The following is a 19,146-nucleotide window of genomic DNA, read 5'->3' as shown; positions in this document are numbered from 1 at the left end:
TGTATATATATACGCAAGCAAAATTGAAAATTTTCGGAAGGGGGGGGGGGGGTTGAACTCCCAACCCCTCCCTCGGCTACACCCCTGGCGCTGTCCAATATGGCTGTACGCTTTGGCATCGCAGTGTTCTGCAGTTTGTTTATTTCTTTGTGATCGCACACTAGACTGCATGCTTCACGCTACATGATGTCGGGGCGATCAATCTCGTTCGACAACCAGAGACACGTGTCCCTCTTTGGGAAGAACCGAACTTTATTTAGCATTCAATCTACATAGCACGCGCTCTGAGAATGTACAGTTTTTTTTTCCATATCTTTGTCATCTCTGAGTACACTTAGAATACGCAAATGGGGAGACGTGAAGACAAATGAAAAATAGAGTACAAAGAGACAGCTCGCATTCGCAAGAGCTCCCACTTTTCCCCCACAAGGAAGAATGAAGAGATTCAACGCGTCCACAGTCAACACACAATACACACATAACAGAGACGTCATAGGACTCACAGAAGCAGGGAAAAAGCAAAGGCATCATCAGCGGTGCTGAGAATAAATAATTTGTGGTGTCACAAGCTAACAAAGGGAAGAAACCATCACTTTTTCGGATAGACTGACTGGCCACTTACATTCCATCAATCGCACAGTTTTGCAAGAGTCGGGCGTAACAGAGAAATAGAAACCGCAGCCGTCTCGCGTTAAAACAGTTCCACGGGTATCCATCAAATGTGTGTGTCCTGTGTGCGCCATCGGTGAACAGGAAAATGGTGCATGTGTATCTTCGGGGTCGTCAAGCACTGCATCGCTAGATTCTTCGAGTCTCTCTATAAGCTGGCGGTGCTGTACTGGCGGGAGGACTTAAAAGAGACACAATGTTTCCAGACCATAATCATGTCTCCGCTACTGACAGATTACATCAACGTAACTTGGAGTTTTCGAGCGACTCTGCACACCTCGCCACAATCTCGAGTCTACTCCTGTCTCTCTCTCTGAGCCAGTCGGAGAGGAACCGGCCACCTTTGGAGTCAACGTATAGAAGAGTGTAATATGTCTTTCACAAAGGTAGTGTAAAAATGAGGGCTCTTCACTTCACACCGCTCACACTTTGTGCAAAATAATGAAGGAATAGTTTGTCAAATAGAATCAAGTTCGATAGCTGTGCTTCCACAACACACACTGTCCCTTCCATCTGAAGAAGTTTCAATAAAACAGTGCTAAGCAAGAAAAAATGAAAGGGGGGAGAGGGTTAAAGAGCGGTTTTGCGGCGACTCTAAGCTACATTCTTTCATAGACAAGCATTTCCAGTTACGGAGTAGTTTTATGCCAGCGGCTTCGAGTGTGTTCAAAAATGTTCGTACGACAAATTCACGAGTACGTAGACGGGTCGCTGGAAACCCTCGTATCCGGTCATCCCTCGCACAAGACCCCACAGACAAACACTGGTGATTGTGTTCGCATACACACACAACGTACTTCTTTGACATTGCAAATACATATATATGCTTTTTTTATTCATTCCGTTTGCCCATCTGCATGCCATGACAAAACACTCAAGTAGACGGTACGTCGATTGCGTGACATTAATAAAGCTTTCCATTGAGTAAAAAGCTTCCCACCTTTATATATTTTTTATTTGTACAAGAGATAGCCAGCATAGCAACGACGCAATAGCCACCAGACCACATTTCCTGCCACTGCTACGACTGGTTCTTTCTTTCTTTGTTTTTTTTTTTTCACGTGTGTACACAGCTAGGCTTACAAAGCGTCGTAACAGCAAATCAGATTCGGTACTCCGCTCCACATTTACAGCGTGAAAAAAAAAAAAAAAACACGTGATACCACAAGAGCGCGCGTCCCTACATCATTTGGGCTGTCAGTTTCTTCTTGTACGACACATGATTTTATGTCGAGGAACAGAAGTGACGTCACAGACTCATCTTCTCTTTGATGTGGAAACTTAATACAGGCCTGCGATCTTGCAGAAACTATTTGTAAGGCAACCGTCGACAGCAGCTTCTTTTTTCCAATAACTATTTGTGATTCAAAATAATCCGAAATATTATCTAATTCAGTGAACTTACCTCCTTTTTTTTTAACATTACAAACCGTCTGTGGACCACACACATTCATTTAGAAGTGGACATCAAAGAGATATTGCTTGAAAACGCCTTAGGAAACAAGTAGGTTACACTGTCTATGGTCAGATGTTTTCACGAGTCTATGGGACGCAGTAGATACTCTATCAAAAAGGATGGAAAGGTAATGCGTAGATAGTCTACCATGTAGGAAGCCCACAATCATGGTGCGAAGTTACTTTCCCGTTCATATGCTAGACTGCAAAGCGCCTTCGTGTTTAATTAATCGGCCATGCGGCAACGTACTGCTACACCTGCGATTTAACATGGGAGAAGGTGAGACTTTAGTCAGCAATAACAGCACGGCTTTTGTCTTTTCATAAAATTTAACAGAATCAACGACTCCACCGACTTGAGGGTCCACTTCAAAAGTTCTGTTTAAATAGCAAGTTTGCTAGTTTGCAATAATAGTCGATTATTGCCAAAGCTGTAGTTATTAAATCTTCTAGCCAATGACAAGTTGTGTAAGTAATAATGCATTCATACTTAATGATTAGCTGGTGAACTGATGTACCGAGAGGTGGCTAGTTGCCCGATCCCCAACTCGCACTAATCGCAGTACTAGTATTACTTACAGCTGCTTCTAAAGGGTAGTACTATCATCTTGGAATCCTAAAGTATCTTCATTTTTCAACATTAACAGACGGATGTCAAGTCATCATAGTATGCTTTTCGACGATGCTACGGACAGTAAAGTTGAAGTCTCATTTCAAACATTTCCTTTAGCACGAATGAAGTGAACGAGAGCTTGGCTCTACAAGTAGTCTACGCACCTACAGTCCTCGAGGAAATTTCTAGGCTAGAAAGGTGAAAAATCGGAGTGCTAGACGTGCAACAAGCAAGTTTTGACATTTGCTGCCTCTAGTGGAAGGGTGCGGGTAAGAATGCCGCCATGAACATCGAACGCGCTGGAGTTTCACATCTTGACTTCCATGCACACATGCTGTCAGTAAAGAAGCTGTTTATTAGTAAAGAAGGCGACCTTGTAAGTCACCTTTTCTCCTGGTCATTAAGAAGTAGACTTTGTAAAGGAGGTAACGTGCACTAACGAAGTCTGCTCATTTGCTTCCATGCATCCGTACATCATTCAGCGAGAAGGATATGAAGAAAGCTTAGTCAAGATTACGAAATTCAAGAAAAATCAACAATGCCTGGTATGAAAAGAAGAGCAGCGGTTATCGCGCGCGCACTTTGTCAATTTGATTCTTGCCATGCATGACAAACATAGATGAGTGGTGTGCAATACATGGTTTTACGAGCACCCCTCTAAGGCCTTGTCTAATACAGCCGATCTTGAGCTCCACTGTTCTTCATAGAGTGGCAGTCCGTAATGCTCTTACCTCTTCATACAAGGGTGTTAGGGTTACAGAACTTACACGGAAGGAACAGTTCCGCTAACGACACCAGCGGATGCTGCATTAGGCTTCAAATTTCAGACTTTCTGCAAAGTGCGCCCTAATGAAATAAAATGTCCTAAACAGTGCCCCAGACAGGTCCTCACATGTGCAAGGCACTATAACGTGCGGGAGCTGTCTAATGAAATTCCTTCAAAGGCCTAGGAAAAATTCGCGCGATGGAACCACACTACAGCCACAATGAACTTCCTTTTTTGGGACAGCTCTCATGCCACTATGAAGGTGCTTCAGGCTCAGCACAGATAAGTTGCAACATCCAGTGAAAGTTCTGAACTTCGTGATAGGCATCAGGAACATTAATACAGATTTAAAGTGAATATAATGCAATACCATAATGTCAATACACTTGTTCCCACGTTTTCCTGTTTTTATGAACTTTTCAGTCATACAACGGCAAAAGTAATGCGCTGTATACCTCAAAACTATACAGCACTAGATAATGTCAGAGGCCACAGCTAAGTATGAAGCACGTGCAGAGCTGAGTGATAGAGGAGCCGGTATGCGTACAACAGCATGAGCAGTCACAAATGACTAAAGAATGGGCACTGCTTTTTGTTTCCATTCAAACAGCATCAAAAACACAAAAGCTCCACATTTCCCTGTGCTAAACAGCATATGGTAGTGAATGCCAAATGCATGCCTCCTTTGGTGCTGCTGAATATGTCCCCTAGTTTACATCTTCAATGGCTAATTTTATCTTTGTTAAGTTCTAACCTTACAAAATACCATGACTAGTCGACAAAGAAGCCGATACTTTGGAAGCGCAATTGCACCAATGGTGAGGCCTTGGCCAATCCACAGTAGTGAGTGGGCGCAATTTATTGAGGAGCAATTAAGCAAGCAAGCCTCGTGAGGCCTACGGAGATTGCTTAGTGACAGAAGCTATGTAAATGATCATGCGCTTTTATTATGCAAACCAAGCAAAATGAACAGCAAGGAATTGCACCGTCGACTTTCTGCTGGTGCCAAAGGCAAGCATGCAGTGGCAGGAACTTGCTCGAGAAATGGACACACAGCAATGCTTAGAAAATATGTCAACTGCTAACATGTGCCCATCTGAGACAAGCACGAAGACTTTTGGCCATCATTGCACTCCATATCTCGGGGTGCAACTCGTGAGAAGTACTGCCTCAACCTTCAAATGAAGTACGCACCTCGCAACATGGGACATTGCTACCTTAAACACACTACAATGTCACGGAGAGGACAGATTTTTGTGTGTGTGTGACAAGACGAGATCGACGTAGCACAACGGTCAAGACCTCTCTACTGCTACTGTGCTAGTTTTGACAACGTCAAGATGACGGCAAGAACAACCAAAAAAAGTGTTTCGTCTTCAGCCCGCAGGCTTTTCGCCAACAGCGTGTTTAATGAATTACACAGCCGTACCACAAGAACTCGGCACCAAAGTACGGATCACAAGAGAATCGTGCCAAGCAGAAAAGCACCATGCATGTATGCATTTCTTTGTAAACACTACATCACGGCAGCAATGAATGATACGTCGTGTAGTGTCGAGATGCATAGCGCCCATCGTTATATAAACCAAGGGGAGAGAGAGAAAGCCGAGTGTGTTGTAACATCAGCACAAGCTATAGCCTATTGTCTGCACCCTCGTTGCAAAAACCACCTCATGACATTCATCACGACATTTTTGTTGTAGCCGGTAAAGAGCAGGACACGACATTTATATCACCAGGGAATCTGCATCACATGCACACATAAAAGACAAATAAGGTTTCTCATGCAAGGTAAACTCGCATCCAATCGAGTCCGCACAAACAGTGACAAACTTAATCGTACATTACATCGAGCTTTCAGCTCCATCAAGCATGTATACCAGAGAGATGAAACTGCAAAACAAATTCGTGCACGACATGCTCAGCACCTGCACTTGAAGCACTCGTTTTATTTGTATTTGACATGCGCAATGCGTGGGTTAGAACTGTCAGATGAGTCTGAGCAATGTTTTGAATACAGCGCCAACATTCCATGCAAATACAAGAGTGAAATGTTAATCAAATGTTTCGCCATGGGGCTCAAGGCTGGCAACTTATACTAACCACAGCCTGCAAGAATCGCCTTAAGATGATAGTGACAACTGGACGAGTTGGTAAATATAGTACATAACATAAAAACAAAACGGTGTGACCAATTAAAGACTCTGGAAGGAGGACAAACATCACTTGTCTCACTTGTTCCTCCTTCCGTAGTGTCCAGTCGATCACTCCATTTTCTTTTTTTTTTTTTTTTTTACCACGTACCCTCTAAAGTGAGCCATTCTTAGTTTGGTCTTTCTTTGAGCAATATGCCCATTTTATGATAAAGTACGCCTACAGAGCTTGTAACTATACAGCCTACTGTAGCAGACATGCTTAATTCGGTACTGCGCTATTTTTATCTAGACATCCAAATAACACAGAAACTTAAAACAGCACAGCCACAATGATGGCTCACACCGAAATCCAGGAGATGCAGCTTGAAGCAGTCGCTGCTTGGTATATTCATGCGTCATATACTGTGATGGAAATTATGAGAGTGCAGGTCTGTGTCCGATCACCATGGCATGATGACATCATCACTCACACTAACCAATCAACACCTTCTACAACCTCTCCTAATTCTTTCCTCCTCTCCCCTACTCACTTATAGCCCCTTCCCTTTCGTCACAGTCCAACCATCATCACTACAGACATACTCAAAATAAAATGGCCCATTTAAAAATGTTTTTGCTCAGCGTACACAGGAATATATCTATATATACGCGTGTATGCACATGTATTCGCTGCTCTGCCTCTACCATACTACTGCCACAAAACCAGAATGTGACAGCCATTTCTATATATTACAAAAATGTAACCGAATCAGCATCTTCTGTATTTCAGCATAAACACACCATTGGGGCAGCTGTGTGCGTCAAAGAGACCAGCCTAAGGCCTTTGTCTATCACCTACCTAGTACAACGTTGAGATATTTCTTTTTTTTTTTCATCCACCGCGCTTGCACCGACCACAACAGTGAGAGGCGCTTGGTACAAAGCCCTGGACGACGCCAAGCGATCTGCAGAGGTGATGACAGCTCACAGGTGGTGTGCCTGGAAAGACGTGCGTCTTGTACGTTCCTTCTCTCGGCGCTTCCGAGATGCTAGATGGACACGGTCACCACAGTGGGCAAGGGGGTTTATACAGACAGCTTGTCGCATCGCCGTGATTACTTGCCCTCCTTCCATTTCGTTTTATCCACATTCACATGACTTCGCACAAATGACTGGGCGAGCAGGTAGCAGTGTTTTTCATGCAAAGTACGCGACATCGTCTCCTGAACGTCACACATGAGCATGTACCTAACATGTGCAGCAACTTTCCCGTGTAATCTTAAATGTTTCAAACTACCGAAGGGCTGCACTAAGATAACACGCTCGACAAAAGCAGAAGTTTCACACAGTACGCACTGAGGACCGAAACCAAGATGTCTTTTTTGTAATGCCCGATGAAAGGAGGGAAAACAAAAATGACACACAGAATCTCAAACTTCAACACACATCACAGCTGATTCACAGTCTTTATTTCTGCCACAACACACGAAATTTTTTATCGTCGACGAACCAAGCACACCTTCTCAAGCTGGTGAACTGCGGAAAGCTATGGGCACGCAAAAACACAGAAGCTTCTCTCTCGTGTTTCGGATCAGACTAGAAGTAGCAATCTCAGGGATTGAAAGTATGCGCCTGTTTGTCCACAAACACTCACTCTACATTCTGCATATTGTATAACTGTGAATCGAAGGTGGGTGCATTCTGCCTTTCACGCAAACACACAGTGGTTACGGCTAAGCTGGACAAGCACTTCACAACCTTTCACTTGAAAAGGTACAAATGGAAAAGGAAAACACTCCTACTTCAAGGTTGCTGTCATTTGTATTTCAAAAAAAATAAGCAAGTGCAGTACAACTCGAATACTTCATGAGAGAACAAGAGAACATTTGCGGTGCAGTGCCACGATGCACTGGAAGTGTAGCCAGGCAGGAAGACAGCGGGAAATACTGTTCGATTGGCATTAAACCTCGTGCGAGACAAGACGGAAGCAGTAACCGCGTTCTGTTCCAGACCAAAGACGAAGTCGTATCCAAAACCATTAACCACATTTGTGCCATTGTTCCACGTCTAGTAGTATGCCAAGTGTTCCGGCATAGTCAAGCATGGTTCTAGCATAGTCCGGGGCTGTCCATTAGGCTTGTTCATTAGGCTGTCTATTCCCAGTGAAGCTCCGCTGCCGAATAGACAGCCTAAAGAAGTCCGCAAAAGTAGCCGATGTCAGTGTACACTTAGCTAGGTCTTTCCTGCAAAATAGGGCCACATGATAAGCCTAACCATTACCGTTCTTCCAAAGGATGTCATACCAGTACAAAGCATAGCTTCAGGCTATTAATTTTGATCACGTTCACTCATGTCTTTCTGCAATATATTACTGAACAGAATTGGCTTTTATGTCAGCTTTGATTCACGCTTCGCGCTATGACAGCTTCTGATGAATCCTTAGCTGGCCAACTAGGTTAATGAAACTCTTACACAGGAACCATTTTCCAGTGTTTCAGTTGCACCTAGACCTTGAGAGGTGTTAATGTCGAACTCTCTAACTTGAATATCCAGTTCTTTGTAGCTATGCACAATAACATCCTATGTGTGCATACAGGCTAGCTTGTAAAACATGTTCCAGTGAGTACAAGTTAGCTAGATTGCATTTGATGCCACAAAGATCAGGAACCCATATGATGTTTGCATACATTCACATATTCACGGTCATGAAAACAGGCAAAATGTTCCAACACTAGATTGCAGATAGCTAGTAGTAAGGGAGTGGCTGCTGAAGCAGACTCACGATTATTTGCTGTTACGATCCTGTTACAGATCCAAAAGTGATGCTGCCACCAATAGTCCTGCAAACGACCCACATCAACAGCACAAACTGTGTCCCAGTCCATAATGACCAAAATAACCTTCAAAGGTTTGGAACAGAATGACAAGTTAAATAGAATCGTCTCTGATTTGGTGAGAGAGTTCATAATCATCATAACAGCTTTAGTGCGCCTCGGATTACAACATTAACCCTGTTGCCCGTGTACATTGGGGTCCAGCCTAGCTTGCCGTGCAGCACGGGCAGTTCTCAACCACTTTCCGAATAAGTTGGCTCGCGACACACACTGGTACATGCCTTGAATGCGTGAAACGCAAAATGAGGCAAAACTTGCTCATGTTTGAGATTTTGCACCTTGTCCTCTACAGACTACAACACAGGACTTTTGCAAGTGAGCAGCGATTAACTGCGCTGGTTTCTCGTCGCCTCTTTGATCAGCCATTAACGTCACAAGGGGAATCAAATTGTGCCCACAAGGAAAGCGTTTTCGATTTAGCTTTTATGTCAACAATAGCATGATCACAGGAATGTGCAATGAACATGTGAACACAACATGAAGCAAAGCGTGAGTTTTCATATCAATGAACAGCAAGTGTTTACAAAGGAATCTCCCTTAATCAAGATGTCTTCATAAAGTCAGGTCTGCTAGCTACTGAAGCACTGGTGCACATTCTGGGAGACAGAACACAAACGTACACGACAAAAAGAGAGAAACCACTAAACGTTTTGCACACACAGTCCAGCACAAGCAATGACTCGGAAATCCAAAGCGGGAGTAACGTAAAGTGACCATCCCGGCACCAAACCGGAATCTCGCATGTAAGAGCGGGCCTCTACAAATACGCTTGCACTACAAGTGTCCACAGAAGCAACGTTACAGAATGCAGATCAAGTCAGCATTCACAGTGACTCGGTTCAGTGGGTCTGTGGAATAAATGTAAAAAAGCCGTGCAGTAACTTGAGTATGAAAACACCTCAGGGGAGTATGGGGGGGGGCAAATGTGTAGCACAAACGCCGCGGAGGCGAACACAATCAGGGAATATTATTAGTTTTATCGCAACGAAGGCGCAGCGGCGCAAACAGCGAGAAAATACATGAAAACGCAAAAAGCACCAGCAGTCACAGAAGCACACTTCAAGCTTCGGCGCTCCCTTTCGCAAAGACGATCGACTCGTGAGATTCGGCGGTACGTTCAGTCTGAACAGAACCGACAGGAGACGACTGCGAAACGTCTTCGAGTAGCACAAAAATCACCCGATACAAAAGATAATCGCGTAAACAACTTTCACGTATGACAAGAAGACAGCGAAGAACATTACACCTTCGCTCGAGAGGCTGTAATGACGGCACACCGAGTTTAAAACTGCCCCATAAAGTCGGATGCACGGTGATAGCAACAGAGTCGTCTAAAGAATACGCAACATGACTGACCCGTCGCGTTGCATGTACAGCCGGTACATCGCCGGCTTTTATCCCACCGCCAAAATTAAACGAAAAGAACAAAGAAAAACGGCTGGCAACCATGCAAGTCACGGTCGAAAGGACCCGCTTGGGCATGGCGCACGGGGAACGCAAATGCAAGACATTGCAGAATGACAGTCTGAGTTTTTGTGGCACGCTCCCAGTATGCACCAATTACAACTTATGGTCTTTCTTTCCTCCCAAGCATGATGATGACGCAAGAGGCTTTTTGAAGGTGGTGTGACAGTAATCCTATGAGACACGGTTTGGAGAAGAAAATTGAAAAAAAGATCCGGAAACGTCAACTCGGGAAACGTCAACAGACAAGAGGCAGCGGAGATCCGTGCATGATCCAACATGTGCAGGCGACCGGACGATGTTATGTAAAAACAGAGAAAAGCGCGGGAGAAAGCCGTCACAACTAACCACTCGACGCGAAGCGCAGCAACTGTAATGCACTCAGGCCTGTGTCAATGCCAACGGAGCGCGGCGCCTGTATGCAAAAATGCTAAGACACCAAGTAGTGTCACTTCAGAGGTTATCGTACCGTCACGCAAATGAGCACAGCCTTTTCCTCCTGGCTATCCTTGATTCGAGCGCATTATTTTATACACGCAGTCTGCAACGCAAAACAAAAATGCTCACAGTCGCATCGTGTTTGAAAAACCCGCAGCGGGTACAGTGCCGTTGCACTTTTGTTTTCTTATGTCGTGTTCTGCTGTCCGTCCGCGTCGTGACACCTTTGAGCAATGCCTGGCTCCAACTTCTCGTCTTTCCATTCAGCGTTGCACCCAAGCCCCACACCATGTTTAACAAGACCGAAGTGACGTCTGCATCGCTGGTCATCGTGCTTCATGCTTTGTCTGCCGACGACGTCGCCAACGCTATACAAAGCCTCGCGGCAAGCGCTGGAAAGACTGCGTTGCCACACCGAGCCAACGGGAAAGGCGCCATCGGCGCAAACGACCTTGAGATTGATGCCACTCCACGAGAGCCTTTCTGTACCTTTCTCCAAGCCGCGAATTCCTGGTAGACCTTGTGAAAGCACCATTTACAGGTATACAGTCACCGGGCATCACGCCTAAGGCGCATAAAAAAATCACTGGGAAAGACGGAAACAGGTGAGGAGTGGGAAGGGAAAGGACTTTTCGATAGGTCAGTCGTATGCTAAAAAAAAGTTGCTGCAGCGAAACAAGAAGAGCATTTAAGTAGACAGTGGCACAGAGTCAAAACTGCATGGGGCTGTTGATAGCAAACTTTATCGCGATAACCAAACAACTCCCACAGATGCCTCTCTTTAAGACGCCTCAATAAAAGTGAGCAAACGTTCCTGAAATACACATAAAAAAAAAAGAATGACATTCTAAAATCAAGGTCCTTCAAGTCAATTTGCTTCTTTGCAGAATAGGCATGATGAAATTTGATGCTGTAAGCATTTATGTTTTTTGATGCTATTGCACCAGAAACGTAAATGGTTTCATGTTTGTTTTAGGTAAATTTACGTGTTACGTTTGTTAACAGAACTGTTTACGCAACAAATATTATGTTTGTTTTATGTAAATGTCAAGCGTTTTACATAATACATCTTAAAGGAGCACTGACGCAAAAATTCTGCATCTTGTTTTTGGCTGTTGCACTCAGCAGCTAACAACCCACTTATCATGGTTGGAAAGCTCGTTTACTCAAGCGCACAACGGTTAATTATTTGGAGACGGTTTCATAGCACCCAGTTGCAGTTTCAGTTTCAGAAAGCACCGAGTGAGGTGGGGCCCGTAGTGGTTTTCGTGTAAACATAGCTGGCTACTGTTAGCACAAAACTGCGTGCAAATGATCAACGCTGACAACTCTTTTCAACGAAGGTTTCTTGGGTGCTGCTTATAATCTCCTCTGAGGTGTTGTAAATATGCGTGACCCCCAAAACTGCACTGCCAAGGCAAGGACATCAGCCTTTGTGCTCCCGCACAAATTTGCCCCCTCTTCCGTTGAAAAGGTCTGCTAGGAGAAAGCGCTTGCAAGGATCGTGGCAGCCAACACAAACTCATGACGCAGGTCACGAAAACCAAAGGCACATTTTGTGTGAAGTGGCGCGACACATACTTTAAAATTGATTTTAAATATCTTCCGACACAAATCTATCCCACAAGTTATCTCACCTTCAAAATTTTTGTGTCAGTGCTCCTTTAAGCAAATGAATTCACATTTTCGATGCTACTGCATCAAAAACTTAAATGCATCAGAAACATATGCTTTCAATGCTACCACATCAAAAGAGGAGCGAGAGAAATACAACAGACTAAACTGAGGTTTTGAATGCACAGAAACAATCAAATAAGAATGACAAAAGGTCTGTTAAGAATATGGATACAATATTAAACTGCGTCATAACCCTAGAAGTTGAGAGCACTGAAATGCCACTTTTGAGAAGCCGCGATGGTCATCGACCCCGAGCTAAGAATGAGCTACGATGATTATGCGGCCTTGCGCATCGTTATACGATTCTAAAGGTATTCTCAATACACAATCTCACAAAAGCCCAAGTAAGAAGCCAGAGGAGCTACGTAAATAATTATTTGAGCAAAAAAATGGGAGCAATAAGGAAATGGCATATGCACAAACCTTGTGGAATTGTGCATCTTTGAGACATTCGCGGCAGACATATTTTAGAGCACCCAAAACAACATTCAAGAAGTTTACAGCCTGACACACAAAATGCAATCTTAAATAAAGATGTCCGTAAATGATAGTCAATGCCTCAACAGCCATCACTTCTGCATAACAAGTAGAAGCGAAACATCGCGCGCCAATAATGTGCTCACGGCAGTGCAGTCACATAAATGTCCCGAAAAATCGCGCACGAAAGAGACCGAAAGTTGCAAGTCATTGAGTAGTCGGGTTGCAGCGGTACTACAGCCGGTGACAGTACCGCTCTAATTTCTCCACTCACACGCGAAAATTGTAAGAACAGCCGCACGGGCGCGGCGTATCGTACTACTACATGCAGAGCGAGTGGTGGTAGATTTTGCCCAACCTCGAATCAGTCGGCAAACACTGGAGGCTAAGAACACCACTGGAGCCCACCGGTCTCCACAGTGGGCACCCTCCTGTGACTCGGGAAACCAGATCGAACGGTGTTCAGGTGCATTATTGGCCACCGAAGCACGAAACCAAAAGAAAAATTAAAAATTCGTGAAACATGGAATGAAGTTGGCAGTGCGACCACTTGCCAAGGCTCAGGTAGCCACTGAAACTTTTTTAAATTGTACAAACTTCACAACATGCCTCTCACCCACGCACATGAGCGTTTGCCTTAGAAAATATCAAACCAAGAAGTTTGCAAATGCATTTCATGCCGAAATTTGCCCCCGACTTGCATTATCAATAATATCATCGCATTGCTTAGCACAGAGATGAATTGGCCGACAAGTGGTAAAGAGACTGACGTATGATAGGAGAGCTGGCCAGTGCACTGCACGCATTTATTCTGTCTGTTCCCGATATAGTGGCTATAGAGAATGCAGGAACAATATGAGCGAGCCTACCATGATGCATACATATCCTTGCCGCAGAAACTAAAGCCATCTCATAGAAACATGCATTTAAAGTAGACCAATTAAAATGCTCCGACGCTTGCCGCTATTCTTCACGCTTACAAGGTCTCAACTTTCGACTCGTGGAAACAGAAACATGAGAAGTTACTAACGCCATTTCAGTGCTCCTTTTGAAATAGAACCAGCAGTCTGAGCCAAAGAATTCTAGCAAGCGTTTTCAGAAACTTTTTACGTAAAGAAACTTATGCGTGGGTTGACGCTAGTCGAGAAAAACTATTGCACTTGAGTATGAAGGAAAGTAAACGCTGGGGATGATACGCAACCCAGTGCCAGAATAATGGCTGACGAGCCACGTGGTGCATTGCGCATTGATGACATTATATTGACGTCACAAACGCAGCGTCCCACTGTGCTCGTGCTACATTACAGAGGCTTCAATGAAGTCAGTGCAAGCCGTCTATAGGTGCAAGCCCCTGCAATTTCACAACCTTAAGCTGATGACTCTTCACTTGGTTGCTTTGCTTTTGCATCATCCGCATTGAGGTGAATGTGGCCACAAAAATATAATTTTTTATCGCTCTTCTTTAGTACTTCTTGCTTCTTGCATTGAAATCATCATTTTGTACAAGTTTGAACCCAACAGATACATTCAATACCTTGCTGCCACAGAAAATGTATTGTATTAGTCAAGCGTGACAGCGGTCTCTCAACAAGTGTTCACATTTACGAATGACCAGACCTTGGCTCGTTCAACTGTGTAACTGCGAACGAATGGCTGAGCAAGACTTAATTGTAGTTAAAGCAATAATGAATTCAGAGATAGACTACCAGATTACACACAAAGCATAAATGTCTATGCATGCAACACAGACGCAACACTGACAAAAAGCATGTTTACACGCATATAAACACTCCTGCAGAGGGTGTTCGAGATTTCTGGCTGGCCTGACTTGTCCGCATTAGTTTTAATGCGTCTTCCTTTCACAGCATTCAATATTTGTCTCCGTACAGCCTAAACTTGCTAAATTTAAGCTGCTGTCTTCACACTGATCGAGTCAAGACTGCTGACAACTGAACCTCAAGCCTTCCGGCAATTAAGGTTGAAACGAACGAAACGATATGAGCCATCTACTTTCGTAGACCGGTAAATTATCGTACGCCAACAGCAACGCACCGTCACAACTTGTCACTCAAAGACACAGCCCCATCTGGTAACGTCACCAAAAGGTCACGTTTGACAAAACTCGAGAAAGCGTCGCTTTAGTAGATGAGCAAGAACAAGAGTGACAGGGAGGGAGAAAAGCAGGCAGGACGTGACTTCCCCGGTGAAACGTTAAATAAAAAGGAGACAGCTTTCATGCTCGGTCGTGATTGGTTGATCTGGCGGGAGCGGCGGCGGCAGCTCGATGCACCGGTGAGTGGGCCGGGCAGCGCAAGGAGGAGGAGTGGCGGCGGCGGCGGCGGGAGGCAGTGGCGGCGGCGATCAGTGGGAGGACTGAGGGTCGCACTGAAGTAGCCGCACAATCGAAGGGTCACTTTTGGCGCCCTCAATAAACTCCTCCAGCGACAGTTTGCCGTCCATGTTCTTGTCCATCTGCCGGAAGATCTTGTCGGTGCGCTTCTCGGGCGTCGACTCGTCTTCCGGCATCTTCATCACAGACCCCACCATCTTGTAAATGGCCTGCGAGGAAGTCTCAAGTAAGGCACACATTCAGGATTCTTCACCGTTCTGTATCACCGTGAAATTATCATTTTCAGGTGGTCGCTTACTTTTGACAACCATGATTCAGTGAAATAATTCCCCTTCTACCCCTTTCGACGCGGATGACGTGCGTGTCAAGCTTATTGTGCATGAAAAGATGCAAGTAATGCTTTCGAACAGTGTTTTTATTCATTTCAACAAGCAGCAAAACACAACTCCTGTCGGAAGTTTGAACAAGAACAAGCTGGCGGTTCTGCTGAAAGCGTATTGTAAGCCTGGCACTCCCATTTATACGACACTAGGCACACTTTTCAAGAACCCTTTCCCCAACTTTGGGCACACTTTTCATTCAAGCCTAAGGCAATAATAACTGTTGCGCGAGCTGGGACAGGATCACAGACAGTGTGCACGTGCCTCAAACCATCAAGGAAAAAACCTATGTGTGTTTTAGTCATGTCTGCTGTTGCGCAAGTTGGAAAAGTAGAAGGTGTCTTGAGGCGCAAAATAAAATGAAAATATTCCAAGGTTTCACATGTCAGAACTAAGAGGAGATTACGAGGCACACCCTAGCGAGGGATTTTAAAAAGATTTTGACCAGGTGGGGGTTCTCTAATATGCATCTAAATCTAAGTACACAGTTTACATTTTGAATCACTAAATTTCAATCGGTGAAATGGGACAAGGACAAGTCAGGAAGCGACACCAGTGCTTGTCCCAGTTCGCGCTTGAAATTTCAATGAGGCACATGTACCAACTAGCTTGTCTTTCCATCTTATTTCCATCTTGCCTCCTTCAAAATTCAGTGACTGTGGCCGGGAATCGAACCCGCACCCTTGTGCTTAGCAGTGCAAAGCCATACTGCTAAGCTATCATGACAGGTGCAAAGATGAGGAGGACTAAGACGCAAACAAGCGCACTTGTGTCTACTTTGTGCTCCATATTCCATTTTCATGGGTTTCTTCCTCGGCAAATTGTACAGGTTCCCTGCGTGTACTGGAAAACTGCAGCCAACGTGAGTAGGTTTTCTTTATAGCTCTGTACTTCTATTAAGACACGTTAGTTGAAATCAAGAAGAAATGGTCGTAGGCAGGGCATGTAGCACAAAGGCAAGATCACCGCTGTTCATTAAGAGTAACAGAGTGGATTCCAAGAGAAGGCAAGCATGCAAGGGAGGCACAGAAAGTTAGGTGGGCAGGTGAAATCAAGAAGTTACGGGAATAACATGGCCGCTAAAGCCACAGGACCGGGTTAACCGGCAAAACATGGCATAGGCTTTTGCCTACAGTGTCCGTAGTCGTGCTGATGATGACAGTGATGATGCTACCACAAGATGGATGCGGACACTTCAACTGAGAGGACTGCAATATCGTTCCAACTCACCGTGACTATCTCCAGCATCTCCTGGCGCGAGATGTAGCCGTTGCCGTCCAGGTCATACATGCTGAAGGCCCACTTGAGCTTCTGCTCGAGGCGGCCGCGCGACGTCACGCTCAGCGCGCACAGGAACTCGCGGAAGTCGATGGTGCCGTCCCCGTTGGCGTCAAAGGTGCGGAACACGTGCTCGGCGAACTTGGACGCGTCCCCGTAGGGGAAGAAGTTGCCGTAGATCTTCTTGAACTCCTCAATGGAGAGGTGGCCGCTGGGGCAGTCCTTGAGGAAGCCCTTGTACCACTCCTGGATCTCGGCGTCCGAGAACTCGGTGTTCTGCCGGAGGTCCTCCAGGACCTCGGGCTTCAGTTTGCTGTTCTGCTTGCCCATGGCTCTGATCCGACTCCGCCGCCGGCGGTGTGGCACCCGTCGATGCGGTCGGCCGGGCCTAGCAGGACACGCAGTTCCTTCTTCCGGAGACGGTAAGGGGGGGCGGGGGTTGTTACCGGGTGGTCAGAGTCTGGACACTGCCACTGCATTTGGAAAAAGACCGAAGAGAAGGATGAGCGTGACTGGCCTACAGACACCATTCCAGTTCTGCATCTTAACACTTAGTTTCACCACATTTCTCGCTTCCTCAGGATTGTGAAAAGCATACAGCTTCAAAATAGCAAACGATTCCAGGCTCTTCAGAGAGTTTTGTTAAGTTTTACAGAATCTGGACTCCATAACTAGAGCTCTCTACAGGGTTGTCAGATGCGAGAATATTCACCATTTCATGCCAAGCTCCCGCCATGTGAAAAATATTGTACAAACTACTAAAAAATAATCAAAGAAGTAAACCAGCTGCACGGCGATATACTGATGCCAAGAGCAACTCCCCATCTACCTTGTAACTAGTTTTACTAATTTACTTCATGCATAACTCGATTTTTCAATGCAGTTCCAATCAGGCAAAGAACACCTGCAAAAAAATGTCAGCAGCCACAGAACAAGGAAAGAATAGAATGGTAAGAAAAGGCACTTTTTTATTTCTGCCTTTGGCGGGGTTGAAGTAGTTGCCTGTGCAGCGTTCACAGCTCAAGATGCACTGAACCCTAAGGCTCCTTTTCACATTAATCACGGAGGCATGCGTAACCACCTGCTCGACCATAATATCTTATCCTTGCATTCATTCCTCAGCTGTTGTGCCATCACGGACGCACATCAACTTTCTCAACTTTGGTACTTCTAGAACGAATCGCTCAGGACTAGCTACCAAGTATAACAGATGCACGCACTAGTCACGGGTGACCGATTCCAGTATAAATTTGCGAACAAAGAAAATATTTCAGTTTCCGATGCACAAACTACAGCACAAATTTTTTTGTAGTTAGATTATACATAAGATATAGACTCTAGCCATCACAACATCATGTCTACACCACTGCATCTAAAACCACTGGTGTTGCTTTAGTTTCAACATCCCAACGACTGTCGGGCTGCATTAGCTAAGCCCAGTAATTCGTGGAGACAAAGGCATTTAAATCCTCGCTTCTTATGTGCAGTGCACATTTCTTCTTCCTTACAGCTGTACCAATTGCAAAAGGCAAGCTGACTGCATGCCATTGGCTTCACACTTGGAAAAACGCACAATCAACAATTATTCCCAACTGCTTGACCAGAAAAATGAGAAAGACATTCATCTTAATATTGTTAATGCTGCAACAAGACTAAGTTCTTACCTTTCTTTTGTGCATTACAGTGACGAAGCACACTTTTTGAAATTTTTGTCAGTTTCAGTTTAAAGCAGCAGCCTTGCACATTTTATCGCGTCACTCTCACTCATAGAAAACAAAAGGAATGAGGCTTCGCCGTACCACAGTACTATGCATCGATGTCAAAATAGAAAGTGGTCCGTTAGGGTAAAAGGAAAGGGGTTAACTTAAAAGGGCTTTAAATGGCCTGCGTGCAAGGAGTACCGAGAACCTTATATACTTTGCACCTATGCCACCCCTTACGATGGCTCAGACAGTGAAAAGTGGCACTGCACTATGTAAAAAATGTGCAGTAAGCACCAGGGCACATCACCAAGTGCTAAACTCTCGCTATTCGGGATAAAAAAAACAGACTAGAAAAAAGAAAACAGTTTTAAACTGCCCCACTAAGTTATGAAACTTACCTCAATACAGTTCGCCGGTATGCGAGGAAATGTCACATCAGTACAAATTTTGCCGAGACAAACTAATTTCAAGCAGTTTCATTGCAATAAGAAAATACCGCGAAATAATCAATTTGCTACGACTCCGGATACTCGCGAGGCTGCACCCGTTAGTCATATCTTCCAACACTCAACAGAGAAGAACGGTAGACAATGCACCAATTATTTCCCGGCAAATATAAACCGTGCAAGTTTCTTGAACTTGCCAGACCACAGAAGCCAAGCCTGCCAGACCACAGAAATTCTACAGAGCTATGATGTAAGCACCATGTGAAAAAAAAAACCAGGAGAGAATACAAGTGCTCTCCAAGCGGAATTCAAATTATATGCAAACATTCTTGTTTTTCACACTTGCCAATCTATGAATACATAAAATTCAGGAGCCTTTCCTTTATTGGGAAAATGGGGGC

General features: G+C 44.7%; 1 protein-coding gene across 1 annotated transcript in view; it reads right to left on the bottom strand.

Moving 5' to 3' along the window:
* Positions 1-232: 232 nt before the first annotated feature.
* Positions 233-19,146, bottom strand: part of LOC119371695 (neurocalcin homolog) — a 143,364-nt gene continuing 124,450 nt past the window's right edge. The window contains exons 3-4 of the mRNA XM_037642150.2: positions 16,549-17,069; positions 233-15,147 (exon numbers count right to left, since the gene is read on the bottom strand). Of these exons, the coding sequence (XP_037498078.1) occupies positions 14,950-15,147; positions 16,549-16,926 (576 nt within the window). The 5' untranslated portion in view covers positions 16,927-17,069 and the 3' untranslated portion in view covers positions 233-14,949. The remainder of the gene's footprint in view (positions 15,148-16,548; positions 17,070-19,146) is intronic.

This window comes from Rhipicephalus sanguineus, chromosome 10, assembly GCF_013339695.2.
Source record: "Rhipicephalus sanguineus isolate Rsan-2018 chromosome 10, BIME_Rsan_1.4, whole genome shotgun sequence".
Classification (NCBI taxonomy): Eukaryota; Metazoa; Arthropoda; class Arachnida; order Ixodida; family Ixodidae; genus Rhipicephalus; species Rhipicephalus sanguineus.
The sequence above is the reverse complement of the archived record's forward strand: the minus strand, read 5'-3'. Positions and strand labels throughout refer to the sequence as shown.